The sequence below is a fragment of the Dichotomopilus funicola genome, assembly GCF_033296635.1.
Source record: "Dichotomopilus funicola strain CBS 141.50 unplaced genomic scaffold C8A04scaffold_14, whole genome shotgun sequence".
Classification (NCBI taxonomy): Eukaryota; Fungi; Ascomycota; class Sordariomycetes; order Sordariales; family Chaetomiaceae; genus Dichotomopilus; species Dichotomopilus funicola.
In genome coordinates, this window is record NW_026944035.1 from 188,726 (window position 1) to 202,951 (window position 14,226).

Genomic DNA, 14,226 nt, shown 5'->3' on the forward strand with positions numbered 1-14,226 from the left:
AGTGGGAGATACTGAGAGAGTGTATCATCCACCAGACTAGAATGCGACTTCACCTTCCCTCGGCTTCCTTCGCGTCGAGGAGGGCGGTCTCTGCGCCCTCCAGCGCTTCAACTCAGACCACAGCGCCAGGGACATCCAGATCAACCACATCGCCGCCGCGGCCGCGACATAGCCCACCTTGAGACTCTCAGCCGCGCCGGCAAGCCACAACCCGAGCCCGCCGTTGATGATTCCCAGCGTGATGCAAATTCGCCCGTTGAACAAATGCAGATACGACCACACCTGCCTCTGGTGAGTGTGCTTGAACTTTTCGTGGTGGAGAAGGCCAAAGACGGGCTGCAGGAGCAGACAGATCAGGACGACTAGGCCGATGATGAAGTGGCTGTTGGTGTTGGCGTTGCCAATCTAACGACGCAGAGTAGTTAAATCGCATTAGCAGAAGAAGACGGCTATTTCAGAGGATGAAGGGGAGAGGAGGTGGGCGAGGAGGCCTACCAGATCAATGCCAAATTCTCGCATCTGCTGCACGAGACGGATCCCGAGCGCAACCGCGGCTACCAGGATGCCCAAGGCGATTATTTGCATGATAGAGTGCAACCAAAGTCCAGCTTTACCGGGGAACAGGCGCATGAGCATCGAACCACTCGGGAAGAGGACAGCCATGGCGACGGCTCCGAGGATGCCATGGATTGCTCTGATGCGGGTCGCCTCGTCGAAATCGAAATTTCCACCGAAGCCGCCAAATCCGGATCTTGAATTCCCTCCAGGGCCTTGGCCGTTAGATGGATTCCCATTGCCACTGTAGTATCCCCCGGACTGCTGAGCCAGGGCGGTGGCTGCTAACGCTGATACCGACTTCGTTAGCTGATGCGACGAGTGGAAGGCGGACGGTTGAAAACCGGCAATCAAACGATGGCTTACCTAGCCCCGCAAGCGTATAACGTGGTACAAAATGCATGATTATCCTTAACATAATTAGATTCTTAGTTCTGTTGGGGTCAGATGTCAAGAGGTAGAGAATTGGACGATAAAAGGAAGTTCGGGGTCGGTACGCTGGAAGAAGGCGGAGAAGGTGTCAAAGTTATTTTTCCGCTTCTTTTCAATTTCCCCTCAGTGTCAGTCATGCATTGTGCATATACATATCAGTACGGCCACCGCACGACCAGCCCTGTGACGTCGGACTGGTGGTTGGGGGAATGTCCGTGGGCTATCAGCCGATGACGGCCCGGTAGCTCAACCCGGGCGTATATCATTTGATGTATGCATTGGGCCATATTTCAGCATGCGAACCATAGTCTGTGCTGTTGGGGTTGCACAGCTAGGTAGTGCAGCACCTCGAGCAATCAGCAGTTCAGCACAGATATGGCTGGATCATGATGACGACGCCTGCTAGCACGTGGTAAACGGACAGCGCAATAATGAAAGCGTTGTACGCCTCATATTTTAGAACTCATAATGAGCTTAAAGCTGCAGACGTAAAAGACGGTACATACCAATCCGAACTATAAGCCAGTTGTATGTTTTTTGGGGAGCTGCGGGTCGCCGATGCGTTGCAAAATTCCCAAAACGGGTTCCAAATGCTAATTGTTAGTCCTATTGAATTTCGAACTTATCAACCTCGCCCAGCCCTCTGTAGCCAAAGTAGTCTAGATGGTAAACCCAAAGCAGATATCACGGCCCTCGCTCCATTTGGCTAATCGGTGGCGTTCGGTTGGAACCTCACGAGGTAGCATACAGGAAACGCTAAAGTCATCCATACTACCCTCAAGGGAGCTACAACGTTAGCGAGACGCTTCATTCCCTCTTCAACTGCAGCCACTTATCTGGCTCTAGTTGAGACCATGCAACTAGCGATTTCCTATTTCGGTGAGGTTTAAGCGAGAGTGTTTAGTTGAGAGTTAAGTATAAAATGTTGTCATCAGGATCAAAAGGAAATGTTGTACTCTAATCCTCTGGAGTTTTACTACCAATTTCCAACCGCTAATTAATTCCGAACCTCAAACAAAACAAAACAAACCAAACGGCATTATGAAGCCCACCACAGCGCTCATCCTATTCTTCAGCTTCATTGTCGGCGCCAGTGCGAATTGTCACGGCGACTGCAAGATCCAATGCAACCCCTACAACGTCCCAGGAGCTTGCAGCCCCGAGTGCGTTGGCCGTTGCATGGTGGCCCGCTGCCCTGAGTATGTGAACCCTCTTCTAGACGATGTATTTGGGTAAGACCCGGTACAGGACCGGTTTGCTGACACTTCGTGCTGTGAAGCCAAACGCCCAATTCTACGTGCTAGATTTAGGTAAAGGACGTCTTAGGAAGGGGGGGAGGGGGGTGCTGGTTCGTGTTTGGGGCCTGGTTGTTAAGCAAGCCTAGAGTGGATGGGGAATGAATTGAAATGTTTAGTCAAGTTGCAAATAGGAAGCATTGAGAATCATACGTTAGCAACTTGGCTTATACGGCAACTACTGTGCTACATATCTTAGGTCAGAACAAAGTTGTCTATGAAAGCAAATTGGGACGGTCAACAAACTTCAAGCACCGAATTTGTATTGGGTAAGAGTAATCTAGTTTTGTATCTTCAGAGAATATTTCACTCAAACTAGATGAATTAACAGAGGGTTGTCATCTCGTCCTGAACTTTTCGTCCTGGTACTCCGGTATATCTAACCCTAACCCTACTAACTCTCACCCACACCCCTGAATCCCAGGCTACGGCAACGCGCCGCGCATTTGATCTGTCCACGAAAAGTAACCTGTCCTCGCAACCGTCGCATCACCAACCCACCGTCGCCGACCAAACACCACCACTCCCGTACGTCATCCCCACGATCCAACCCAATGCCACCCCGGTGCCATCGCATTCCCAAGAACCACGAAGTGCCCAGATTACCCATAGCAGCTCAATTGACCAACTAACCTCGAAGCAACCGCAGTGCCGACCCCAAGCCACTCCTTTTTCCACTTTCTCGTCTTTTACCTTCAACACCACTGGAACATACACACCATGACGCGCGCGCAGCAGACTATTTCCCTCGCTCTTCTCGTGAGCTCTGTACGTCGCCCTCACCCTTTGAACCGAAGCCCGCGTCATCGCTTCCGAATATAACCCCAACGAGAACGGAGAACAAGATAAAAAAAGAAAATGAAGCTAACCTTTGTCACTCGTCCGCCCACATACAGTTCTACCTCTCCCTCTACCTCGGCCTAGTCCCTCTCCCCGCCGCCGTCCAAGAAGCCATCGTCCCCGTGGTACGTTCCACCTGGCCCCAACAAATCCCAAAATCCCCATAACAACCTCGCCCCCCGCCCACAGAATCCTAGCTAGCTGAAAGCTAACCCCCATGTGCAATACACCATAGCTTCCCTTCTGGTTCCTCGTCTCCTTCGGCGCCTGGCTGCTCTTCCGTCTTGGCTGGGGCATGCTGACGTTCCGCGACACGCCCGATGCGCACGCCGAGTTGATGGAGGAGATTAAGTTGGCTAAGGCGGATTTGCGGACTAAGGGGGTGGATGTTGACTGAGATATGAGTTGCTAGAGGGGGTAGGTGGGTGTGGCGAGTCTTGGTGAAAAGGGGGATATGATAAGAGAGGGACTGTGGCAACGACAGGTGTATTACTTCACAGACCAAATAAAATAAAACATTAATGAACCAGCACCTGGTTGTTGACCGTTGGCTGATGGTGGAAGCAAAGGCTACACTTTATGCTTGATATGTTCCATTTGGGGCTAAACATGCACGTTGCGTGCCGTTAAAAGCACGGTTGTCCGTCTCATAGCACTCCTACGACTGTAGTTTACACCTACACCTTCTCTCCGACTAGCAAGCACACCACCGTCCGTACAGCAGCAAGCGGCTCCTCGCCCCCCTGAACCAACTCATCAAACAGCTTAGGCAGTCCAGCTAACCGGCCCCTCTCATCATGTTTGTGCCCTGCCCGGTATGTCAGCCAAAAAGATGCGATATAAAAAGAAACGAAAGGCAGTTTTTGGAGTAACTCACACTTCCCCGGAACGCCAACCGATACGGCAACATCGCTGCGCGCCTCGCCCGTCCAATCAAACAAAATCCGCCACTGCATTCTCAACATTGATACCTCTCCACGCCCGCTGCCTGGGAGAGGAATCTCTAGGTCCATGGATGTCCGTCCCATGAACGGGAGTAAATCAGCGGTTGTCTCGTGCTTACCGCCCTCGAGATCATCACTCCCGATTTCACTGCCTTCTCCCCCTTGACTAGTCGCTTCGTCTTCGTCATCCCCACCATCCTCGCTATCCGCCCCTCTCTCTCGCCCTGCTCGCCTCGCTCTCTTTCCAGGTGTTTTCTTCCCCCTTTTCCTCGCCCACTCCCTATGCTTTCCCACCATCTCCTTCAACGGCTCCTTCCCCGCACACATCTCCTTCTCTAACGAACCCCATACTTTTGCCCGCTGCCTCGCCACGCGCACCCATTCGCCCATGGCCCAGGTCAGAACACTGATGTTGTTGTGCAGTCCGCTACTTGTCGGGCTGGTCTTTGCCGTAGTAAGGGTGGGGGTGGTGATGATGCGGTCGATGAATGGGCGTAGTTCGGCCTCGGCGGTCAGGTCAAGGGCCGGCACGGCAAGGTCGGTGATGGCCATGGTGGCGGTGTTGACTGTCATTTCGATGCGAGCAGCGAAGAGGCCACGGGGTGCGGTGGAAGCAGCCGTAATGTAGTGTTTCTGGAGGATGGGTGTGGACGCCGAGGCGTCGGTGTCGGTGGGAGGGAGCGGGGCCACGTGGGAGGTGAAGGTCAGAGGAGTGAAGACCTGGAGATAGGGAAGCGCTTCGGAGGCTGTCATAGGAAGTGGGTGGTGAGATATGGGTAGAGGAAGCTCCTCCTCTGGTGGTTGGAGTTGTTGGTTTCGGGGTGCTGGTTTGGCGAAGGGCAATAGGCCTATGGGGTTGAGAGCCAAAGCAAGCCAGTCTTGGATCGGGTCTGGTTTCGGAACGTCGGGTTGCTGTGGGAGGAGGTGGCGCACGAGTAGGTCGAGGACCTCATCTGCATTGCTGGGAGGGGAGGGTGCTCGTTTGGAGACCCGGGCAGTACGGATGCGTTCGTTCTCCTTGGCAGCAATGTCTCGGTCTCTTTCCAGCTGCGCAATCTCAGCTAGAAGAGAATCACGCAGCTTCTTCTTATCCGCATCAGGGTCAGGCGATTTGAGCCCTCGGCTCTCTGCCGGAGTCGGTGTCGGAGCTTCGACCTGCGCAGCTTTAGCTTGCAAGTCGACTTTGCCGGACCCCTTTTTGCGCAGATTTGGGGGGCGCAGTGCCTCTTTCCTAAGCGGTGATGACCCGTTCTGCTTTTCTGATAGTACTCGGGTTCGTTTGAGGCGCCGCGACGGCGTGTTATGTATCCCAGACGGTGGTGTGCTGACCACGGGGTCTGGGTGCTCGGGGGTTGGTGGAAGTTCGGGTTCGGGAGCGGTAACTTCGGGGAGCACACCCAGAGCGACGCCTGGATGTACGCGGGCAGATATTGCCCTCAGTAGTTCCTCGTCCTCCTCTGGGGCCGGTGGTGGAAGTGGCCGGGGTGTCGGTCGTGAGGGCGTTCCAGCACCAGGACCTAATCGCCGAGGCGGAGAGCGCAAGACCCCATCATGATCGGAACCCGCCCACGCGCTAGCGCCGCGAGACGCAGACCGCAACTCGAGCTGGGTCTTCATAGCACGCGTCAAGCTCCCGGTGCTATCTGGGGTGGCCGCGCGCGAAGCCGTAGGAGGCGCATCGGGGGAAGACCGCAGCCGCCGAGGCTGGCTTTCCCGCCGTCGCAAGATATTTGGATTATACCGCTCGAGGCTCGCTCGGGTCGGGGAGGCAAACGAAGGCCTGTTCGGAGACGAGTCACGTCGGGGGAGGTCATCCCGGGGCGTTGTCGACTCGGTCTCTGTTGGCGACAGACCAGACAGTCGTGGCGATGTCCTACGTCTCTTCGGCGCGGGGGGGTCCATTACGGCGCAATTGGGGTAGTAATCATACAATCATTGCCGCAGGCTGTTATGGCGCGAAATATTCAACTACGACGCGTCGAAGTTGCGGTTTTCGTCCGATTCTCGATTGTTGCAAAGTATTGGTGGGGGCCGATGTTTTTGTTTGGGAAGCTGTCTCGGCGGTCTCTGGGGAAAGTTCCACACAAATACAGTGCGCAAATTGTGCAAACAACACTGTTTTAACCCTTGCTCCACCCACCGGATGACGTTCGGCTTTCCATGTGGTATTCAAGCATTTCGATCCGAAAATTCATTATCGTCAATTCCCTGCATCGTCTGATAGCCCCCCATACCCCAGTTTCTCGAAAACATAGGAACACGCTTTTCCCTTCTTTGGACGCAGCCCACCGTCTGCGGCCCATCCCAGCAGACTTTCAAACCATTAATTCAGAGAAGACAAAGAACAAACTACAGAAACATGCGCCGAAGCATCTTGAGCGCGCGGCCGTCGCGCGCTGTTTACCACGCATTGGGCAACCAGCAGCCGCGTCGCACCTTTGCCGCCCCGCCTATCAAGGACAACACCCCGCCGACCCCCATTGAGCCCTCCCAAGAGCAGGCACACCCAGTCGGGCCGTTCTACGAGGCCATCCTCCGGACCCCGAACCCGCTCGCGAAGGAGAAGCCCGAAGAGCCCCCCGTCACATCCCAGCGATCGTCCAAGCCGGCTCCCAAGTCAGCTGTTCCCGAGCCCGAGAAGCCCCAACCCAAGGCCGAGCCGGCGAAGCCCGCAGCCTCAGAGGAAAAGAAGGCGGCCGCACCAGCCAAGGCAGCGCCTCAAGCGCAAGAAGAGGCGGCAGAAGACAAGAAGACCCCTACCAAGCGCACGCGCAAAGCCCCCAGCAGCACCAAGGCCAAGTCGGTTCCTCCTCCTCCCACTCCTTCGTCCTCTTCTTCCCCAACCCCCTCCACCCCTTCATCATCCATATCACCTTCCCAAACACCATCACCAACACCACCCCCTGGCCCGACCATCCTCCCACAATCACCATCATCCGCACCCTCCCAGTCCGAGCGCACGCCAGAAGAAACAACCCAAGAAAAAGAACAAAACTCAGAATCAGACCCGACATCTAACACCACCCCTCAGGCCCGCGCCCGCATCGTCTTCGGCGCCAGCCTAGCCGGCCCCCGCGAGCGCGCCGAGCGCCTAGCCCGCCTACGCACCGAGACCCGCGTCGTCGCCGGCGTGCGTGTCCCCCCGCGCCCAGAGGAGCCTGACAACTGCTGCATGAGCGGCTGCGTCAACTGTGTCTGGGACCGGTACCGCGACGAGATGGAGGAGTGGGCGGGGATGAGTGCCGAGGCGGAGCGGAGGTTGGCGGCGCAGCTGGCTGGGCGGGCGGTAGGTGTTACCGAGGAGAGTATGGAGAGTGCGGCGGATGTCGGCCAGCGGGAGGGGGGTAGTGGTGGGATGGATTTGGGGATACATGATGTGGATTTGGACCGGGGGCCGATGGAGGAGGGGGGGAGTATGGATGATGATGGGGGCGGTTCGGTTGCGAATTGGGAGACGCCGCGGATACCCAGGAATAAAAATGCGTCTAAGCCGGCTACAAAGGACTTTTGGGACGACGACTTGTACAAAAGTGTGCCGGTGGGGATTAGAGAGTTTATGAAGCACGAGAAGAGGCTAAAAGAGAAGCATATGCGTGACGGGACAGTCGGCGGATAGACGGCGGGACAGCGATACCGCTTTGTATGATACGATCGATATACCATTTCTACTCACTTTATTCGCGGATAAGGCGATAGACCAAGATTTCAGAGTTTATATGGCCAAGCAGGTCACATCACCAACGTGTTTGGACGTGCTCCTATTTGACTTGTAAATTCGTTCTCTCATATCACACCTGGGGTTGATTTATTATCCCTATGTGCGGTCCTATACAGTGGTAAAACCAAATACCGGCTCCCCCCATCTCTATCCATCTCAGTTGGCAACTCGCCCACTGTCCAAATAACTCCAACCTAATGCTCGCTCTTGCGGAAATACGTTCATCGTGTTACCAGCACGCTCCCTTCTTGTAGAAGAGTGACTCTTTAAATCACCCTCGAGCCTCCGGCACTCGTTAAGGAGACGTCGAGAACCGTAGAGACGAGGATGTTAGCACTCTTCCCGAGGGGTTTCAGTTCTAAATTTAAGGGTGTATTGCTGCAAAACAAGCCCTCAAAACGTCCCCGTCTTCTGTTCCGGAACTAGATCCCTTGTATATTGCCTCCCGGGCCGCTGCCTCAGCCATAAAACGACGGTTCACAGCGTCTAGTTAGACTTCGCAGCAGCGTTAAGGGCGTCGTGCTCGTCGATGTCCATGGCCTCCCAGGGGTAGCAGATCCACTCGTCGCCAACGGTGCGGGCGGCCAGGTAACGGCCGTTCGTGATATCGTCAGGCAGGATGCCCTTCTTCTTCTTGTCCTTGTTCTGCAGAGCGACCGTTAGTAAAAACCCATAACTCATGAAAAGAAAGGGAAAAGTGACAAGAGACGGACAACATACGTGGAGGACAAAGATCGCAAACTCCGTCTTCAAGTCGCTACCAATCTTGGCGCGGGCCTCCTCCACATCCTTCTGCAGCTCCTTGACCGCATACTCCAGCGTGGTACGAGTATCATCAACCTCATCCACAATCAACACCCGCTTGCCGACCAGATTCGCCATCTCGCCGAGTGCAGTCAAGTCCAGCCATTGCGTGCGCGTGACGCGGGTCCCCGCCGCCTCGATATCGTTGTCGGTCGAGTCGGCCAGCTGCTCGTACAACGACAGGCCGATGGCCTGGATCGGGATGTTGGGGCTGCCCGGTTGCTTGAGGAAGGAACGCAGAATGCGCGCGGGCACGTAGCCGCCACCGCCAATGGCGATCATCAGCTGCGGCTTGAAGTTGGCGAGGATCTGCGGTGCCGCTTCCTGGCACAGCTTGTGCACCTGTATTCATACTTGGCTTTGCGCCCGCCCATCATCCCCTATGGAGGGGAAGGAGGGGGGAACGCGGGGCCGCGGGGTCAGTTCTGCTGTTCCACAGTTTACGGGCAGAGAAGATAAAAAGGGATGGAGGGGCGGTTCGGTTATCGGGCTCACCTCGTTATACGTGACGTAGATTTTCTCGACCATTTTGACAACAAGTTGCAGCAGATCTCCAAGGCAGCGAGAAGGGAGTCGAGATGTATGTGTGTGGAGGTGGGCTTGGGAAAAGGTACGAATTCCTTCCACGAAATCTAGGGAATCGGTTTATATTTGGAATATCAAACGATACGGGAGGTTAAAAAAAAGCGCCCCAGAGTTACGACTCAACCTGAAAGAAAGGAAACCAACCCAACTTCAATCACAGGTCAAGGCGCGGGCGGGCAAGGCAACAAAGCTTTAAAAAAAAAAGTTTCCCCCGGCCATTTCCTCCCACTGCCCCACCACAGGATGCTCGGGGTTCAAAGATGGGAGCAAAAGGGAAAAAAAAATATCGGGTGTGGAACCCCGCCTTCTGCCCGCCAAAGAGAGCCCCGCCAGTGTAACCTTTTGGCAGGCGCGCCCGCCAACAGTTCGCGCCCGTTTGACTCTTTCGCCGCCCTCTTCGGAAAGTTTCAGAGCCTTGGCCCCGCTTCGATTGGTGTCGGTCTCACAGCTGGGGCGGCTCGCAGCACAGCGGCCAGTGAGTCTGCATGTGGACGCTAAACGGTTCGCGGAAGGTGCTGCAGTCTTGAAAACGTTGCTTGCAGATTCGTTTTCCTGGGGAGGTCGATGGCAGCCGTCAAATCGACACGGATTCTTTATTTTGTTCCTAGGCTTTGTGCATTGGCGTGCCTTGGGCAGATTCTTTGACATCGCAGGTAGCAAATGTCCCCTCAGAAGATACCAACGCTTCCCCATGAGACAGGAACTATTCGCACGATTGCTATAACGGCTCAACAGGCCGTCAACTTTATCTACATTATGGCACTAGAAATTACACTCATACAATAAATACAGCCACACGTGCTTCTTCTCACGTGTCTCTTTTCGTTCTTGCCCCATTCCCTTCGACCAACACTAATATGACCGCTCCACAAACTCAAAAACGTGCCAGGTCAAAAACAACTATGACAAAAAAGGGCCCGGTAGTATGAGACCAGAAAATGATACAGGTAGCTCAACAATAGCTAGAAGAATAATAAAATGAGGAATAGAAGGAGGAAAGTCAAGTCCCCCATTACCAGCAGCAAACAGCCCACTCTCGGAAATGGAACAATAAAATATCAACACCAGCCCAAATACCCCATTTGCTCTCGCTCTTGATCAGGACAGTGGTGTGGTCTACCCGTCTAATCCACATCCTCATCATCACCCTCCTCACCCTTCCACGCTCCCATCTCTGCCACCGGTACCCTTCCCCTCAACCACCTCAGCGTTGCCTCCGTGCCTCTTTCCAGCACATTCCACCGCGGCACACGGAAGCGGTTCCCACTGACATCAAGCCTCTCCAGTCCACTTCCGCTAGCCCCGTCCTGTTGTTGCTGCTGCGGTTGGGTCGCCCCAAGCAATCCAATCCGTGGGTTCAAGTGTGCAATGTCGTTGTTAGCGACATCCACAACGCGTAGGCCACGGATCGCTTCCGGGTCGAGTTCGACGAGGTGGTTGTTTGACGCGAGGAGAACAGTCAGGAACGGAAAGGTGTCGCGCAGGTAACCGTTCCGTCCGTTCTCAGGGGTGCTGCTGGTGGGCTGCGGTAGTGCTGTCAACCGGTTGAACGAGACATCCAATTTCTCCAGTCGTGGCGCGCACAAATGCACCATCAGGGGCACCAAACCGGTGATGTGGTTATGGGCCAGATTCAGCTCCTTGAGCGCCGGCAGGTCCAGCAAGGCTGTTCCGCTCCCTTCCGCCCCTCCACTCACACCTGTAAGGTACGTCTCGCCGAGCAGCTGGTTGTGCGCCAATGACAGTGCGGTCAACGAGGCGGCGAAGAATGTCAGGGAATCGGGAAGGGTGGCGAAGAGGTTGTGATGCAGTTGGATTTCGTGGATCTTGTGGCTAGCCGCCAGCTTCGAACAGATCACGGGGTGGAGGGCTGAGGACTGCGTATTGGAGCGGTCGAGTACGCCGCCGGGCTGGACGGGCCAAGTGGCAGTGGCAGCGCGAGGACGGGGTTGAGAACGGCCGGCCGGAGAACCTGGGGCGGAAGTCGGCGGTGTGGCAAAGTGGTCGAGCTCGGAGCGGCTATCCTCGTCCTCGGTAATCGTGAGGTGTGCAGCAGGGGCCAGGGTATCGTCAGCGGTGAAATACTCGTCCTGGTTGGTGCTCTGAGCACGCTGGGTCCTCGTTGCCGTCTGCTCCTGGGCCGGCTCGAGTCGCTGAGCGAGAATGGTTTTCATCTCCTCCGTGCTAATGGTGCTGAACTTCTTTTCGCGCAGGGGGTTTCCGCTCAGGCGGAGGTTGGCCAGGTTTTCCATTCGTCCAATCTCCAGAGGCACGACGCGAATGTCGTTACTCGAGAAGTCAACAGACCTCAACTTAGGAAGCTGAGCGAAGCCCTCCGGGATAGCGTTGATGCTGTTCTCATCGGCCGCGATGGTGAGCAGGCTGGCCCAGCTGCTGATATCGGGCAGGGCTTGCAACCGGTTCATAGAGACGCAGAGCTGGTGAAGGGCAGGCATCGTGACCGTCTTGCTGGCCGAGCAAATATGAGTCAACTGGTTTGACGAGACGTCCAAAGTTTGGAGAAGCGGCAAGGTGTCCACGCCATCTTGAATTAGCGTCCCTTGGAGCTGGTTTTTGCGAGCAACCAATTCTGTCAACGGCAACCCAGACAGAATTGGAAACGGTAGTTCCTCGAAACTATTTTCGCTCAGGTTCAAAATCCGAAGTCGTGAAAGGCTGCTAAAATCCGCGGGTAACGACGAGATGTTGTTGCCATGGAGGTCCAAAATCTCGAGATTCGTCAGCTTGGAGAAGCAAGACTCAAGTGCTCCGTACAGAAGATTGCCCCCAAGTTTGAGGTCCTTGAGCGGCGTAATCTGGGAAATAACTTCTAGGCAGTTGTTCGCAAGCCGGTTCAAAGACTTACGGAGTTAGTCGCGTGAATCGTGTCGGGGGAAGCATTGAGACATACCAAGTTTAACGAAGTCAACAAAGACAGACGCCGCAGCCCCATAGGCAAGGTGACCAGAATGTTTCCGTGCAGGTCGAGGGTCTCCAACCCAGCGAAGATATTCCCCTGACTGTCCTCATCGTCTGGTGCCTCCATCGGATCAACATCCGGGAACATGTTCTCACCAATCATTTCCAGTTCGTTATCCGCAGCCACAAAACGAGTTAGATCAACACTTTCAGCCCAGGCGCCGCCAGACTGCCCAATGGTGTTGAGGTTGTACATGTTCAGGACATCGGCAGGAATCTCCTTCAGACCCATCGCAGCAATGTTAAGACGACCGCTGGTCCGCGCCGTCTCGAGGCGACTGTGAAGTACCTTGGCCTGTGACTTGTCGTCACGGTTCTGGTTGAACGGGTCGTTGGATAACGCAAAATCATAAGCGGTGTCAGCTGGTATAGCAGTTGAGTCCCTAGGAGTACCATCAGCACTGTCGGGGGGGGCTGCTGGTTGTGTTACGGCCTTCTTGGCCGCCCTCGCCTTGGCGATCTGCTCGCGCAGAGCGGCCGAGGTCTTCTTGTAAGCTTGGGCAGGTTCGGCAGACTCGGCCGTGACACTCGTATTGGCCGACGTAACCGAGGCGCTAGAAGGATTCGTTCCTGTATCCCACGATGTGGTTGACGATCCTCTGGATGCCACGGACTCCTTCCGCGCCGTTCCCGTCTTGGGCTTTGCGCCGGCCGGTGCCGCGGGCTTCCTCAAGCTGTTGACTGACGGGCGTTTCACCGGTTGTCGCGGGGCAAGCATCTTTGAGCCGGGTTTGGGCGTGGGTATCTCGGGACCTCGCTTCCCAGGGCTAGGACTCCTGGCCCGGGGGACCGTGATGGTGCTAGGAGGCGGTACGCCGTACATGGATGTTCGTTTTGAGGGTGTCTGGAACGACTGGATGCTCCGCCTGTTACGCAGGGGCGTACCTTCGATTGGTGAGAGGGGGTTCTCGAACGTGGCGGGCTGAGAGCGGAGGCTAGCGATGGAGCTGTCCAAGCCACCGCTAGAGCTTGGCCTCGACCGACCGCCGGATCCATCAGACTGATGGCTCGAGTCGGGCCGCGATGGTGACTTCCTTCCCCCGGATGCGGCATCGTAGAACGACGGCGCTCCCCTCCCCTTGACGGAAGGGGAAGAAGGCAAGCGTGACAAAGTTTCCATAGTCCTTTCGGCCAGAGAAGGCCGGACCTTGTTGGGAGACTCTGGCATCGCCTCCTCGGCCGGATCTTCAGGTACCATTGTCCACGAGTCGCCTAACCCAGCGTCCTCCTCCGGCATAGCTGCTGCAGAGATCCATTGTTGCGAAGACTGACGTCGGAGCCCAGTGGCCACAGAGCTGGAGCGGGACCCCGGGCCACCGGCATTCGTCCCTCTTCCTAACCGCGGGGGCTGGGGAGTAGTATTAACCCCTGACTTCGCTGTCCGGCTTCCAACACCTCCCGAGGCTGGATTGAGGCCCGCGCGGCTATGGGGGGACGATACGGAGCGCAAAGCCCCGGGGCTGGACGGAGGGGCGAGCTGGTCGCGCGAAGCGGCCGTCCGGAGCTTGGGGTTGCGTAGTGTCCCGGTCCCAGCAGCAGACCCGAGGCTTTCTCGGGACGCGGACGTTCGAATCGAGTTTGTCCGTGGCACAGGGAGCTTGGATGGCTGTGGTAGCTTGGACGGCCGGGGAATGCCGCTCGGCCGGTTCTGTCGCGTGTCGTCCATGGTCGGTGGTGCAAAGCAGCTTCAAGCGTTCATCACCTGCGGGTATGTCGGTCACCGGATTGGGAGGAACGGGACCGAGCTGAAGAAGCTCAGAGCTGGGTCGCAAAAAAGAGATAACGAACCAGGCGCATCACGGTTTCTCCCAGTTGAAAGGTCAGGAGACAAATGGATTTTCTTTTCCTTGCTGCGAGAAAGGGACGGTGCAGTTCGCGCACGACCCCCCAACGCGCGAAAGCGCAATGCACAATTGTGAGCGCTGAATGCAACCCAGGGGTAATTTGCAGATCGGCAAGAGCTTGGCAAAGAAGCTCAGGGATAAGGTGGGGCCAGCTGAGCGCACTGATGCAGGGAAATCACCCCACTCCTGCAGGAACTGCCGCTGTCAACTGCCCTGAGCAAGCGCATCCC

At 55.9% G+C, this 14,226-nt stretch overlaps 6 protein-coding genes across 6 annotated transcripts; 2 read left to right on the top strand and 4 right to left on the bottom strand.

Annotated features, from left to right (window-relative positions):
* Window positions 1-36: 36 nt before the first annotated feature.
* Window positions 37-958, bottom strand: C8A04DRAFT_26602 (uncharacterized protein; the record flags this gene model as incomplete). The annotated part of the gene is made up of 3 exons (XM_062779986.1): window positions 37-405; window positions 496-845; window positions 922-958. 3 exons carry the CDS (start codon window positions 956-958, stop codon window positions 37-39), a joined length of 756 nt encoding a protein of 251 aa, XP_062638975.1.
* A 2,044-nt stretch (window positions 959-3,002) lies between these two features.
* On the top strand, window positions 3,003-3,519 carry C8A04DRAFT_26603 (dolichol-phosphate mannosyltransferase subunit 3; the record flags this gene model as incomplete). The annotated part of the gene is made up of 3 exons (XM_062779987.1): window positions 3,003-3,050; window positions 3,179-3,247; window positions 3,358-3,519. The coding sequence occupies 3 exons, from the start codon at window positions 3,003-3,005 to the stop codon at window positions 3,517-3,519; spliced, it is 279 nt and encodes a 92-aa protein (XP_062638976.1).
* Window positions 3,520-3,799: 280 nt separating this feature from the next.
* Window positions 3,800-5,968, bottom strand: C8A04DRAFT_35645 (uncharacterized protein; the record flags this gene model as incomplete). Its single annotated transcript, XM_062783245.1, has 2 exons — window positions 3,800-3,930; window positions 4,000-5,968. The coding sequence occupies 2 exons, from the start codon at window positions 5,966-5,968 to the stop codon at window positions 3,800-3,802; spliced, it is 2,100 nt and encodes a 699-aa protein (XP_062638977.1).
* A 457-nt stretch (window positions 5,969-6,425) lies between these two features.
* C8A04DRAFT_10501 (oxidoreductase-like protein) lies at window positions 6,426-7,682 on the top strand (the record flags this gene model as incomplete). Its single annotated transcript, XM_062776602.1, has 1 exon — window positions 6,426-7,682. The coding sequence occupies one exon, from the start codon at window positions 6,426-6,428 to the stop codon at window positions 7,680-7,682; it is 1,257 nt and encodes a 418-aa protein (XP_062638978.1).
* Window positions 7,683-8,270: 588 nt separating this feature from the next.
* Window positions 8,271-9,116, bottom strand: C8A04DRAFT_26606 (phosphoribosyltransferase-like protein; the record flags this gene model as incomplete). The annotated part of the gene is made up of 3 exons (XM_062779988.1): window positions 8,271-8,429; window positions 8,505-8,930; window positions 9,084-9,116. 3 exons carry the CDS (start codon window positions 9,114-9,116, stop codon window positions 8,271-8,273), a joined length of 618 nt encoding a protein of 205 aa, XP_062638979.1.
* A 1,181-nt stretch (window positions 9,117-10,297) lies between these two features.
* On the bottom strand, window positions 10,298-13,818 carry C8A04DRAFT_35648 (uncharacterized protein; the record flags this gene model as incomplete). The annotated part of the gene is made up of 2 exons (XM_062783246.1): window positions 10,298-12,034; window positions 12,085-13,818. The coding sequence occupies 2 exons, from the start codon at window positions 13,816-13,818 to the stop codon at window positions 10,298-10,300; spliced, it is 3,471 nt and encodes a 1,156-aa protein (XP_062638980.1).
* Between the last annotated feature and the right edge of the window lie 408 nt (window positions 13,819-14,226).